Below are 13374 nucleotides of genomic sequence, written 5' to 3' on the forward strand. Positions count from 1 at the left end.
ATGGCTTCTTCTTCTTCTTCTAGTTCTTCCTGGACTTACGACTTGTTCTTGAGTTTTAGAGGCGAAGACACTCGTGCCGGTTTTACTTCTGAGCTTTATAGCGCTCTAGGGCGGTCAGGGATCCATGCTTTCATGGACGATGAAGGAGTTGAGAGGGGAGAAGAGATCTCTGCCTCACTATTGCAAGCAATTGAACGATCACGAATTGCGTTGGTAATTTTGTCTCCAGATTATGCATCTTCCAGATGGTGTCTGGATGAACTGGTGAACATAATGGAGTGTCGAAGATCCGCAGCTTAGGTGGTTATTCCCATATTCTATAACACAGATCCGTCTCAAGTTCGTAAACAGACAGGTACATATGGTGAAGCGATGAAACGACACGAGCTAAGGTTGGGAGGGGGCGGTGGTTGCCGGGTACTGCGGTGGAGGCAGGCTCTCACGGAAATCAGCAACCTTTCCGGGTTTGATTCCGGAACATTTCGGTAACGAATTCCAAACTAGCTCTCATAAAAGGAAAAAAAAAAAAAAGAAAGAAGGAAAAGGAAATTACGATGTGTCAAACTCAGAATGCTTTCACAATTTTATTTTAAGGTTAATATAATTTTTGCTTTCTAGTTCTTCAAATTTCAAATCATACATTTTAGTTATAGTCCGAATTTTTATTAAATTATAAATATCAATATTTTAAATGAAAAGAAACCATATAGGTAGACTTGAAGGGAAAAGTTTGTATTAACCATTTTATTTTTTAAAAGGAAAAAGAATTCAATAGAAAAAAATTATATAACTTAGTAAAATTAGAAGTCTTTTATATTTTTCTTACATAGGTTAAACAAAGGCTATATATGTCTAGAAAATAAAAGTAAAATTTATGCATTTAAAAAAAATAAACGCAGTTTGTATAATTTATTCTTATTTTACAATAAATTTATGTGAGTTTTAAAAGTTATCGCTATAAATTCATCGTGCACTTGAAAATGTTGGACTACTTATTATAATTACGTTGCCTGTTTTGCTCTTGCAGCCACGGACAAATATTTAATTCTAATATTTTGGACAAATAACTAATTCTAATATAATACTGTAATTCTGTGCTAAATATGAGCAGACGAGGGTCCAATTAAAAATATATGACGAGTTAAAAACTGAGTGATAACAAAGCTCCAATAGCCTCCTTGTGCCATCGGCCTCCTTTTGAAGCCTTCTGTTCGGTTCCAGAAATTAATGCCCAGCGATTTATCCAACGCTTGAAAGTTCTTCCTATGATGCATATACATATTTAATAGCTAAATTGGTCCATCTCTTATTCTTAATGGTCCGCTAAAATTCTTTTGTTTAAAAGTAAGTCTTATCGGTTTTATTTCTGATAATGATGCTATTTATGTGGCTGATCATATTGTTTCACGGACATTTATTATTGACAGGTCTGAAGTTGAGCTGCTTGATACCATTGTGAAGGATGTTTTAGAGAAAGTAGATGCTGGACAATTGTTTGTTGCTGAGCGTCCAGTAGGAATAGAGTCTCAAGTTCGGAAACTGACAAGTAAATTGTCAAAAAAGACATTAACAAAGGCTCTTATCATTGGCCTCTGGGGGATGGGAGGCGTTGGCAAAACTACTGTTGCCAAAGCCTTTTACAATACAATTGGTCGTACATTTAGAAGAGCAAGAAGTTTTCTTGCGCAGATAAGAGAAAACTCAAAGCATTCTAATGACCTAGTTAATTTGCAAGAGCAACTCATTTCTGATATCATTAATACAGAAGTTTTCAAGATACCTAACATTGATAGAGGGATAAAGATACTTCAAGAAAGACTTCCCCACATAAAAGCATTTATTGTATTGGATGATGTGGATAGTGTCAATCAGCTAAACGCTTTATGTGGAAGTCTTGAATGGTTTTGTCCTGGGAGTATAATAGTCATAACAACTAGAGATCTGCATCTGCTTAGTGTCATTAGAGCTGATCACAAGTATAAAATGGAAACAATGAATGAAATTGAGTCACTCGAGCTTTTCAGTTGGCATGCCTTTAAACAAAAAGCCCCCCTTGAAAACTTCATAGAACTTTCTAAAAATGTAGTTGCTTATTGCGGAGGACTTCCTCTAGCTCTTGAAGTCCTTGGGTCTTATTTGTTTGATAGAGAAATTGAAGAATGGGAGGATGTGCTGTCCAAACTAGAAAGGATTCCAAATGATGAGATACAAGCAAAGTTAAAAATAAGTTTTGATGGATTAAAGGATGATATGGAGAAGAATATATTTCTTGACATATGTTGCTTCTTTATCAATAAGGATAGAAACTATGCGACGCATATATTAAATGGATGTGGATTTAACGCAAAAATCGGAATAACAACCCTCATTGAGCGATGCCTAGTAAATTTTAATAGGAAGAATAACAAGCTTGAAATGCATGACTTATTACGTGATATGGGAAGAGAAATCATTTGTGGAAGCCCACGAAAGGACCTCGAGGATCGCAGTAGATTGTGGTTTCAGGAGGATGTAACTGAAGTGTTAATGCAAAACACGGTAAGAATTTCTTTCATGTCTTATTTTCTTTTGCAAGCCCTAATGTCAAAGAACATGCGTTGTCTTTTCACTAGAAAACAAGAGTTATGTACTTTCTTCTTTTTTGTTGCTTCAATTTACGAGTTCCATATTCCCTTTGTCATAAGCATCATGTATAATTTATGTATTGTCTTTCTCTTAGCAAATGGTGAATACTTCTTCTTGTAAAATTTTTGTTGTATGTTTTAACAGGGAACAAAAGTTATTGAGGGCATATCCTTAAAGAAGCCCCATGAAGTATGTGAGATTGATGCTAAGGCATTCAAGGCAATGAGAAAACTCAGATTGCTCCAATTAGAGTATGTAAATCTTGAAGGAGATTATAGGCATCTTTCCAATAAGCTAAGGTGGCTTTGTTGGCCTGGATTTCCTTTAAAATCTATACCTGACAGCTTGTATCAGAAAAACTTAGTTGCTATTGACTTTAAATACAGCAACCTCAGGCTAGTTTGGAAGAAGCCCCAAGTATGAATTTGTCTTTCCCCACACTTGCCAAATGTTTTAAGACGTTAGTATTATAATTTGATTAATTTTTCACATGAAACTTCATTTTTTTGCAGTTGTTGCAGTGTTTGACAATCCTCATTCTCAGTCACTCACCTTATTTGAGACAAACTCCTGATTTTACAAACCTGCCAAATCTTGAAAAGCTAGTACTGAAAGATTGTCCGAGCTTGAAGATAGTTCACCAAAGCATTGGAGATCTAAAAAAAATCATTTTGGTAAATCTAGAAGACTGCAAGTGCCTAAGGGTTCTTCCTAGAAGCATCTACAAGTTGAAATCAGTAAAAACTCTCATTCTTTCTGGTTGTTCGTTGCTTGACCATTTGGAAGAAGATATTGAGCAGATGGAATCCATGACGGTACTAGAGGCAGATAATACTGCCATAACAGTAGTACCCAAGTCATTAGTAAGATTGGAAGCGCTTAAGCATGGATATGTATCTTTCCCAGGCCTTAAAGGAAGAGCACAAGATGTATTTCCTTCTCTCATATGGTCTTGGATGTCACCGACCGATATTCCCCAGTCCAGCAGTGAAGCATTTTTGCTGAGGATGTCATCTCTAGTTTTTTCTGTTGTACAGAATGACGGCTTTCATGGCCTATCTCCATTTCTAGGCTATCTTGCCAAGCTTCGAGGTATGTGGGAGGAATGCCGATCACAGTCTCGATCCAATGGAGAAATGACGAGACTTTTGGATGCCCTGTATGGGACAAACTTCGTGGAATTGGAATCCACGCCAAGCACATCACAGTTCTCATACGTGGGAGCTTCTGCATCATCTGTCGGTCGTGATCAAGTTAACAATGCAAGACCAGCGGATTCCTTCTATTCTCTTTTAATTCAAATGAGAGAGAGCAGCAAAATAGACATATTGAAAGACAGAATACTACAGGTTTGTCTTTGTTCTCTTTTCTACCCCCAATCATGTTTGGAAATATGAGTTATCTGAAGAACCTAACTTACATCAATATTTCTTACATGCATGAAAATTCTATAGTTTCATTAACGAACACTATTACCGGACAGATGCATTATTACTTCCCACAAGCCTAATGAGTATGTGAAAATGAAGGGAGTCGATATTTTATTTTCCCTTTTTTGGGCCACATCATTGTATAAGTACCTAAATACAAGCTCTTGATTCCTGTGTTGATGCAATATATAGGGATGGAATAATGGTGGGTGGGGTGGTTCTCACCTACCTGGTGATCAGTATCCTGATTGGTTCATCTACAAAGGTGAAGGACATTCTGTAATTTTTAAGGTGCCTCAAGTCATAGGTTGTCACTTGAAAGCGATGCTTCTCAATGTTGTGTATTCTTCTTTCATGGATAACAGAAGCCCTCGATTTCTCATCATCAATGTTCTGATCATTAACTACACGAAGGCTTATGTTAAACACTGCAAGGGAGACTCGGCAACTTTCCATGAAGACACGGAATGGCAAAGTATCATTTCAAGTGTTCAACCTGGTGATCTGGTGGAGCTTGTTTTATATATTGGGCCTCAATTCCCTGTGAAGAAGATTGCAGCATACTTGATTTATGATGGTTCTAAGCGTCGTAGGTTATTGACCTAATTGTCGCAAAAACTGATTTCGGTCTGTAATATAGCCTCAGTATTTCTGATGCAGCGGCAACTTTTAGATATGGAAAATGACAATTGCGACCTTCTTAAGCAAGATAATGATACTTGAGGACCCAAAATTTAAAGTTGCCAATTGCCACAGATCCCAAACAAAGATTTTTACAATTTGAAACGTTGGGAGTCCAGATTCTTTAATTTTCGATGAAACCTATTTGAAGTTTTTGTATTCACCATAAACATGGAAAATAAAAACGGAAATTAAGAAGGAACTAATTCTTTAAGAAAAGTCAGCTTCCTAAAACTGCATGTGACAAGCCATAATACTCAGGAAACATGTTTCTGAACAAGACTTCTCATCTTCAAAAGGTTTTTCAGGAAACAGGGGAGAATAAGAAACCGTGACCCTGCACCACAAATTCCAAATAAGCTATAATTTAAATGCACATGTAATTTTTATGCTAATTTGTGAGACAGCTTCTTAAAATAATAATCACAACTAACAGTCAGATTGATCCTGTAATCTGTATCTCTTGTGTGAGGACTAAGGATCTCATGCACTACCCCATTAAGATACAAAGAATTTTGATTGCTGTCAGAAAAATTGACAAATAATTCCCTATCTCAATCATAACTGAGAACTTGGCTTTCACCATCTCTGAAATTCAACAATCATATAACGAAAATAAAATTTTGGAGATAAGAAATTCAACTATTTCATTTCTGCCTACAAAAATCATTTTTGCCTGAAGATGCCAGTTGATAAGGTCGTACAAAAATACTGTTGAAGCTTTGATCGATGAAAGAAAGAGGTGGCTTCATATGTGGGGGGCCCTATCATGACGATAAAAGAATGATGCAGGCGTCCTTATTTAGCTGTGAAAAAAGGAACCTAAATTTATATTTGAAGATTATGATCAAACAATAAGTAAAATTCCATTTTGGTCCTCCAAGATAACTCCTGTATCAGATAAGCTCCTCAACGACTTCTTGTTTCACCTTACTGTTCTGAGAGGTTGACTTTATTTCAATATTTGTTCTGCAAAAATTTACACAGAACACTGAAAGGATAATGCAAAAACAAATATTACACCTTGGAATGGCCCGTACATAAAAGGATCACAAAGATAGATAGAAATGGATAGAGTTTGCTATCTGTTTTAGGTTCTGATGGATCACAAAGGCGGCCATAGGTATAATTAAAGCACTGCTGTTCTATCTGTTCCTTCCGCTCAAGCATAAACGTGAATCACGATACGAGTTTATATAAATTAATTAAAGTGTATCTTAATTATACCTCACTACCCATCATATAATCCTCCTTCAGCATTGTAAATTAAAATTTTCAAGTAAATGCCTCACTACCCATCATATAATCCCCCTTAATAAATTTTTCTTTGTTCTATGGTGTCTCTGCTCATGCAATGTAATGCGAGCATGATTTGATTGGTAAATTGACGAGGTCCTAGGAATGATAACATTGCAAGGGAAGTGGCTGATTTGAAAAATAAAAGCGATAAGCGTCGGCAGCAGGAAGAACTTCATTGGGCTGAAAATACCTTCTTCTTTTTTTTTCTTTTTCCCCCCATATGAGTACAATTAGGAGAAGATGCAGAAATAATATTGTGCAGTTGATGAAGGCTGATGATGATAACTGGTTGGAGACAGAACGGGGAATTGCAATGGTTTTTGAAGATTTTAATGGAAGGCCTTTACACCTCATCACGTAGCAGAGATTTTTCAGACCAGAAATCAATGAATTGTTGAGGATAGAGCGTCTATTGATGAAGTTAAGGCTTCTGTTCATTAAATGGGAGGAACTCAAGGGCCTGGACCTTATGGCTTCACAGGGAACTTCTTCCAAAGCAGCTGAAAAATGATAAGAAATCAGGCATGCCTGTGGGTTAAAAGAAGAAATTGGACAGAACTTTCAGATAGATTTGGTGGATGCTCTGGGAAGCTATATGGCCTCAAGCTTTGGACTTTGTTGTTGATAAGGTTTTTGTTTTTTTTTTTGTTCTTCTTTTTGGGGGGGGGGGGGATTAAGGATGGCAAAAGAAATTCCTATCTGAAGCAAGAAGAGATGTGCTAATAAAATATGCGGTTCAATTCCTCTGTCAGTCTGCTTTGATGATGAATGTTTGACTATGGGTACAGCTCTGGATTCTACTATTAATGAATCAATAAATGAGACAATCTTCATATTAGATAAATCCCTTTTTCGAACTTTATTGGATTCAGAATTCAGATCGAGCAGGAGTTTGTGATAATGTATGATTGTTTTGTTAGTACTGTTTTATTTAGTGTTTTTTTTTGTTTGTCTTTTGACTTCTATTACTGCTTTATGCTCTGGACTTGTGTTTCAATATAATTTTCTATTTTTTTTGCTTGAAAAAAGAAAGAAGAATTACAATTTGCTGTGGGCTATCAGTGGAGCTTATTTTAATATTGGGCCTCAATTTCTTGTGGAGAAGATAATACTTGATTTATGATGATTCTAAGCGTGGCAGGTTATTGAAGGAATGAGGTGGCTTCATATGTTGGGAGCCATGTCAAGAAAATAATACTAAGTTTGTTTAGGCGGACGGAGAGAAAATTTGGGGAGGAGAAACTAGAAAGCAGATAGATAATATCATCCCTCATTGTGTTTAGATAGTGGGGCTGAAAAGATAGGAGAGAGAAAATGTATAACATTTACAAAGACAATCTTATTTGATTTTTAGTCAATTTTTAAACTAATTTCATAAAAAATTGAACTCCAATATTAAAAAAATGACACCATCAAATCAAGGATTAAAGTAAAATCAAAATGAAATTATTTTTTGTATTTTATTTTAAAATCAATATATTGAGCAAAGTATTTTCTCACAACCTAAAATAATGAAAAGAAAGTTAAAATGAAAATAAACATGTCGCTGATTGAGAGAGTGAGAGGCCCCACATGCACGTGGACTCCGAGCTGGCGCAACACAACTGCGATGCCAGTGGATAGCATAAAATAATTTGTACAGCTAGCCTAACTATGAGATCACTACAATATGATATATTTAATTGAATTGAAGTACTCTTCCGGTCCTTATTATAAGACCCCATTTGACATTTTATTTGGTCCTAATTATAAGACCCCAATCCATTTTGTCTCTTATATTTATGCATTTTTTTCAAGATAATCCTTCTAATAATGATAGTTTTAGCCAATATACTTAATTAGCAAGGATATTTTAGGAATGACAACACTTATTTATTATAAATAACCAACTTAACTTACTTCCTTAATCTCCTCAAATAAGTCAATTAGGTCTTATAATTAGGACCGGAGGAGTATTAAGTAATTGTGGTTAACTTTGGATCCCTCGACGACAAAGCATAAAACTATAGCTGATTACAATAGTGTTTTCGGTAGCTTGATTTCCAAAGAAAGCCTAAACAAAAACTTAACCCAATTATAAATGACCGACTTTTGGCGACCCAAAAAAAAAAAAATTATGATTGACTGACTTGTTTTTATTCAGACTTGGTGTCTCACTGCCGTGGATGCCATATCGATATTCTATATCTCGTGACGAATTGTGATCAATCCGTTGAAGCGTTTGCTGCCCTCTTCTCTGATTCCCTCAATAAGCCATGGCTTCTTCTTCTTCTAGTTCTTCCCAGACTTACGACGTGTTCTTGAGTTTTAGAGGCCAAGACACTCGTCGCAATTTGACTGGTCATCTTTATAGCGCTCTAAAACAGTCAGGAATTCATGTTTTCAGGGACGATGAAGAGCTTGAAAGGGGAGAAGAGATCTCTCCCTCATTATTGCAAGCAATTGAAAGATCACGAATTGCGTTGGTAATTTTGTCTCCAGATTATGCATCTTCCAGATGGTGTCTGGATGAACTGGTGAACATAATGGAGTGTCGAAGATCTGCAGCTCAGGTGGTTGTTCCCATATTCTATAACATAAATCCGTCTGATGTTCGTCATCAGAGAGGCACATATGGTGAAGCGATGGAACGACACGAGCAGAGGTTGGGAGGGGAAGGTGATCGCCGGGTGTTGCGCTGGAGGCAGGCACTCACGGAAATCAGCAATCTTTCTGGGTTTGATTCCACAGCAGATCGGTAATGTATTCCAAACCCGCTCTGATTAAGGCCGAAAAAAAGGGAGGACATGAGTCAAATAACGATGGGTCAAACTCAAAATGCCTGCATAATTTTATTTTTAAAATTAAAATGGAATTCAATGGAAAAAATTATATAATTTAGTAAAAATTCGAAATCGTTTATAATTTTTTTATATATGTTAAACATAGGCTATATATGTCTAGAAAATAAAAGTAAAATTTGTGCATTTAAAAAAAAAAAAAATCAAACGCAGTTTGTGAAATTTATTTTTATTTTTAGGGTAAATTTATGTGAGTTTTAAAAGTTATAGCTGTAAATTCATCGCACAGTTGAAAATGTTGGGGAAATTATTATACTTGTGTTTTCTGTTCTGCTCTTGAGGCCACGGAGAAATATTTAATCCTAATATAACCCTGTAATTCTGTGCTAAATATGAGCAGACGAGGGTTCGATTAAAAGTAGATGTAGACTTAAAAACTGAGTGTAAACAGAGCTCGCTGGTCAAAAAAGAGTGTTAACGGAGCTCAATAGCCTCCTTGTGCCATTGGCCTTCTTTTGAAGCCTTCTCCTGTTCGGGTCCAACATTTGAAAGTTTTCCTGCGATGCATATACATATTTAATGGCTAGATTGGTCTATCTCTTATTCTTAATGGCCCACTAAAATTCTTCCTGTTTAAAAGCAAGTCTTGTCGGTTTTATTTCTGATAATGATGCTATTTATGTGGCTGATTATATTGTTTAACGGACATTTATTATTGACAGGTCTGACGTTCAGCTGGTTGATACCATTGTGAAGTATGTTTTAGAGAAAGTAGATGCTGGACAATTGTTTGTTGCTAAGCATCCAGTGGGAATAGAGTCTCGAGTTCAGCAACTGGCTAGTAAATTGTCAACAAAGAGATTTAGAAAAGCTCTTATCATCGGCCTCTGGGGGATGGGAGGCGTTGGTAAAACTACTGTTGCCAAAGCCTTTTACAACATAATTGGTCGTGAGTTTGGAAAAGCAAGAAGTTTTCTTGCAAATATAAGAGAAAATTCAGAACATGCTAATGGCCAAGTTAATTTGCAAAAGCAACTCATTTTTGATATCATTAATACAGAAGTTTTCAAAGTACCTAATATTGATAGAGGGAAAAGAATAATTCAGGAACGATTTCCCAACATAAAAGCATTTGTTGTATTTGATGATGTGGATAGTGTCAATCAGCTGAATGCATTATGTGGAAGTCTTGAATGGTTTTGTCCAAGGAGTATAATAGTCATAACAACTAGAGATCTACATCTACTTAGTGTCATTAAAGCTGACCACAAGTATAGAATGAGAACAATGAATGAAATTGAGTCGCTCGAGCTTTTCAGTTGGTATGCCTTTAAGCAAGAAGCTCCCCTTGAAAACTTCATAGAACTTTCTGAAAATGTAGTTGCTTACTGTGGTGGACTTCCTCTAGCTCTTGAAGTGCTTGGTTCTTACTTGGTTGACAGAGAAATTGAAGAATGGGAGGATGTGTTGCTCAAATTAGAAAGGATTCCGAATGATAAGATACAAGCAAAGTTAAAAATAAGTTTTGATGGTTTAAAGGATGATATGGAGAAGAATATATTTCTTGATATTTGTTGCTTTTTTATCAATAAGGATAGAAACTATGGAATGCATATATTAAATGGATGTGGATTTAATGCAAAAATAGGAATAACAACCCTGATTGAGCGAAGCCTGATAAATGTTAATAGGAACAACAATAGGCTTGAAATGCATGACTTATTACGTAATATGGGAAGAGAAATCATTTGCGGAAGCCCTCGAAAGGACCCTGAGGATCGTAGTAGATTGTGGTTTCAAGAGGACGTAACTGAAGTGTTAATGCAAAATACGGTAAGAATTTCTTTCATGTCCTATTTTCTTTTGCAGGCTTTGATGTCAAAGAATATACATATGTTTTTTTCGCAAAGTTAGGTAGTTTCTTTTTTTCTTTTTTTCTTTTTTACTGCTCCAACTTGCAGGTTTCATACCCCTTTTCTTAAAATTTTTATGGTAAAGGGACTTCTTTCTGTAACATTTTTACATATGTTTTAACAGGCAACAAAAGTTATTGAGGGCATATCCCTAAAGAAGCCCCATGAAGTGTGTGAGATTGATTCTAAAGCATTCAAGGCAATGAGAAAACTCAGATTGCTCCAACTAGAATATGTAAATCTTGAAGGAGATTATAGGCATCTTTCCAATAAGCTAAGGTGGCTTTGTTGGCATGGATTTCCTTTAAAATCCATACCTGACAGCTTGCACCAGAAAAGCTTAGTTGTTGTTGACTTTAAATACAGCAACCTCAGGCTAGTTTGGAAGAAGCCCCAAGTATGAATTTGTCTTTCCTCCCTTTTCAAATGTTTTAAGCCATCAATATTATAATTTGGATTAATTTATCACATTGAACTTCATTTTTTGCAGTTGTTGCCATATTTGACAATTCTTATTCTCAGCCATTCACCTCACTTGAGACAAACTCCTGATTTTACAAACCTACCAAACCTTGAAAAGCTAGTGCTGAAAGATTGTCCGAGCTTAGTGTTAATTCACCAAAGCATTGGAGATTTGAAAAAAATTATTTTGGTAAATCTAAAAGACTGCAAATGCCTGAGGGTTCTTCCTAGAAGCATCTACAAGTTGAAATCATTAAGAACTCTCGTTCTTTCTGGTTGTTCATTGATTGACCATTTAGAAGAAGATATTGAGCAGATGGAATCGATGACAGTACTAAAGGCGGATCATACTGCCATAACAGTAATACCCAAGGCCTTAGCAAGATTGGAAGCGCTTAAGCATGGATATGTATCTTTCCCAGGCCGCGAAGGAAGAGCACAAGATGTATTTCCTTCTCTCATATGGTCTTGGATGTCACCCACCAATATTCCCCAGTCCAGCAGTGAAGAATTTTTGCTGAGCATGTCATCTCTAGTTTTTTCTGTTATACAGAATGGCAGATTTCTTGGCCTATCTCCATTTCTGGGCGATCTTGCCAAGCTTCAAGGTATGTGGGAGGAATGCCGATCACAGTCTCGATTCAATGGAGAAATGGCAAGACTTATGGATGCCTTGTATGGGACAAACTTCATGGACTTGGAATCCGCACCAAGCAGATCCGGGGAAGCTTCTACATCATTTGACGGTCATGATCAAGTTCACAATGCAACATCGGCAGATTTCCTCCCTTCTCTTTTAATTCAAATGGCAGAGAGCTACAAGGTAGACTTGCTGAGAGACAAAATACTACAGGTTTGTCTTTGTTTTCTTTTCTACCACCATCATGTTTGGAAATGTTGGTTTTCTGGAGTACCCAACTCATATCAATATTGCATGCATGAGAAATCTATAGTTTCATTAACGAACAGTACTTACCTTACGAATGCAATATTACTTCCCACAAGTCTAATGAGCATGTTATAAGAAGGGAGTCGTATTTTATTTTCCCTTTTCTGGGCCACATCTATAGGGATCGAGTTGCGGCGGGTGGGATGATTCTAACCTCCCTGGTGATCAGTATCCGGACTGGTTCATCTACAAGGGCGAAGGACGCTCAGTAATTTTTAAGGCACCTCAAGTCATAGGGTGTCACTTGAAAGCGATGCTTCTGAATGTTGCGTATTCTTCTTCTATGGATAACACAAGGCCTCAATTTTTCATAAATGTTTTGATAATTAACTACACGAAGGCTTATGTTAAACAATGTAAGGGAGACTCGGCAACTTTCCATGAAGATGCGAAATGGCAAAGTATCATTTCAAGTATTCAACCTGGTGATCAAGTGGAGCTTATTTTAAGTATTGGGCCTCAATTCCCTGTGAAGAAGATTGTAGCATACTTGATTTATGATGGTTCTATGTGACAAGTTATTGAAATAATTGTAGCAGAACTTATTTCGGTTTGTAATATGGCCTCAGTACTTCTGATGTAGCGGCAACTTTTAGATAGGAAAAATGACAATTACGACCTTCTTAAACAAGATAATGATACTTGAGAACGTAAAATTTAAAGCTGCCAATTGCTAGAGACTTAAAACCAGCTTTTTACAGGTCAACTAGAGCTTTTTGGTTCATAGAATTTTCCTAAACCTTGGTAATTAATTGGCATTTTCAAGCTCTAGGGTTATTATCTGTCATTATTGTGCAAAACCTGACCCTAACTCTCATTTTGCCTTTTAAAATCTGTCATTAATGTTGGACAATGGAGGGTGTCCGACAGTTTGGTACGAAGAGTCTTGGTTGGGTGAGCTGGACTATCAAAAGATTATTGTTGTTTTAAAAAAAAAAATTTTCCCCAATGAAAAGCTTTCCATTCCAACGATGTTATCTGAGGATCATTTTCCTTAATTAATTACAATGTAAATGTTGGGAGTCCAGATTCTTTAATTTTGAGTGAAACCAATTTGAAGTCTTTGTTTCACCATAAACATGGAAAATAAAAAAAGAGTAATTCTTTAAGAAAGGTCAGCTTCCTAAAACTGCAAGTGATAAGCCATAAAACTCAAGAAACATGTTTCTGAACAAGACTTATCATCTTCAAAGCAGGTTTTTCACAGAACAGAGTAGAATAAGAAACCTTGACCT

At 36.3% G+C, this 13374-nt stretch overlaps 2 protein-coding genes across 2 annotated transcripts; both read left to right on the forward strand.

Annotated features, from left to right (window-relative positions):
* Positions 1–3874, forward strand: LOC114723356 (TMV resistance protein N-like). The gene is made up of 6 exons (XM_028909552.1): positions 1–264; positions 352–485; positions 1428–2538; positions 2770–3042; positions 3138–3574; positions 3697–3874. Exons 1-6 carry the CDS (start codon positions 1–3, stop codon positions 3872–3874), a joined length of 2397 nt encoding a protein of 798 aa, XP_028765385.1.
* Positions 3875–8269: 4395 nt separating this feature from the next.
* LOC114723364 (TMV resistance protein N-like) lies at positions 8270–12697 on the forward strand. The gene is made up of 6 exons (XM_028909559.1): positions 8270–8772; positions 9538–9722; positions 10464–10648; positions 10853–11125; positions 11219–12043; positions 12261–12697. The coding sequence occupies exons 1-6, from the start codon at positions 8291–8293 to the stop codon at positions 12651–12653; spliced, it is 2343 nt and encodes a 780-aa protein (XP_028765392.1). The 5' UTR covers positions 8270–8290; the 3' UTR covers positions 12654–12697.
* The last annotated feature ends 677 nt before the right edge of the window (positions 12698–13374 follow it).

The sequence above is a fragment of the Neltuma alba genome, unplaced genomic scaffold, assembly GCF_004799145.2.
Source record: "Neltuma alba isolate B1F8T4 unplaced genomic scaffold, ASM479914v2 tig00012135_pilon, whole genome shotgun sequence".
Taxonomy (NCBI): Eukaryota; Viridiplantae; Streptophyta; class Magnoliopsida; order Fabales; family Fabaceae; genus Neltuma; species Neltuma alba.

Coding starts and splice junctions, on each gene's coding strand:
- LOC114723356 (XM_028909552.1), top strand. CDS start 1: ATGGCTTCTTCTTCTTCTTCTAGTTCTTCCTGGACTTACGACTTGTTC. Junction 265..351: donor GATGGTGTCTGGATGAACTG/GTGAACATAATG, acceptor GTTCGTAAACAG/ACAGGTACATATGGTGAAGC. Junction 3,575..3,696: donor GTATTTCCTTCTCTCATATG/GTCTTGGATGTC, acceptor CTCCATTTCTAG/GCTATCTTGCCAAGCTTCGA.
- LOC114723364 (XM_028909559.1), top strand. CDS start 8,291: ATGGCTTCTTCTTCTTCTAGTTCTTCCCAGACTTACGACGTGTTCTTG. Junction 8,773..9,537: donor TTTGATTCCACAGCAGATCG/GTAATGTATTCC, acceptor TATTATTGACAG/GTCTGACGTTCAGCTGGTTG. Junction 10,649..10,852: donor AAGTGTTAATGCAAAATACG/GTAAGAATTTCT, acceptor ATGTTTTAACAG/GCAACAAAAGTTATTGAGGG.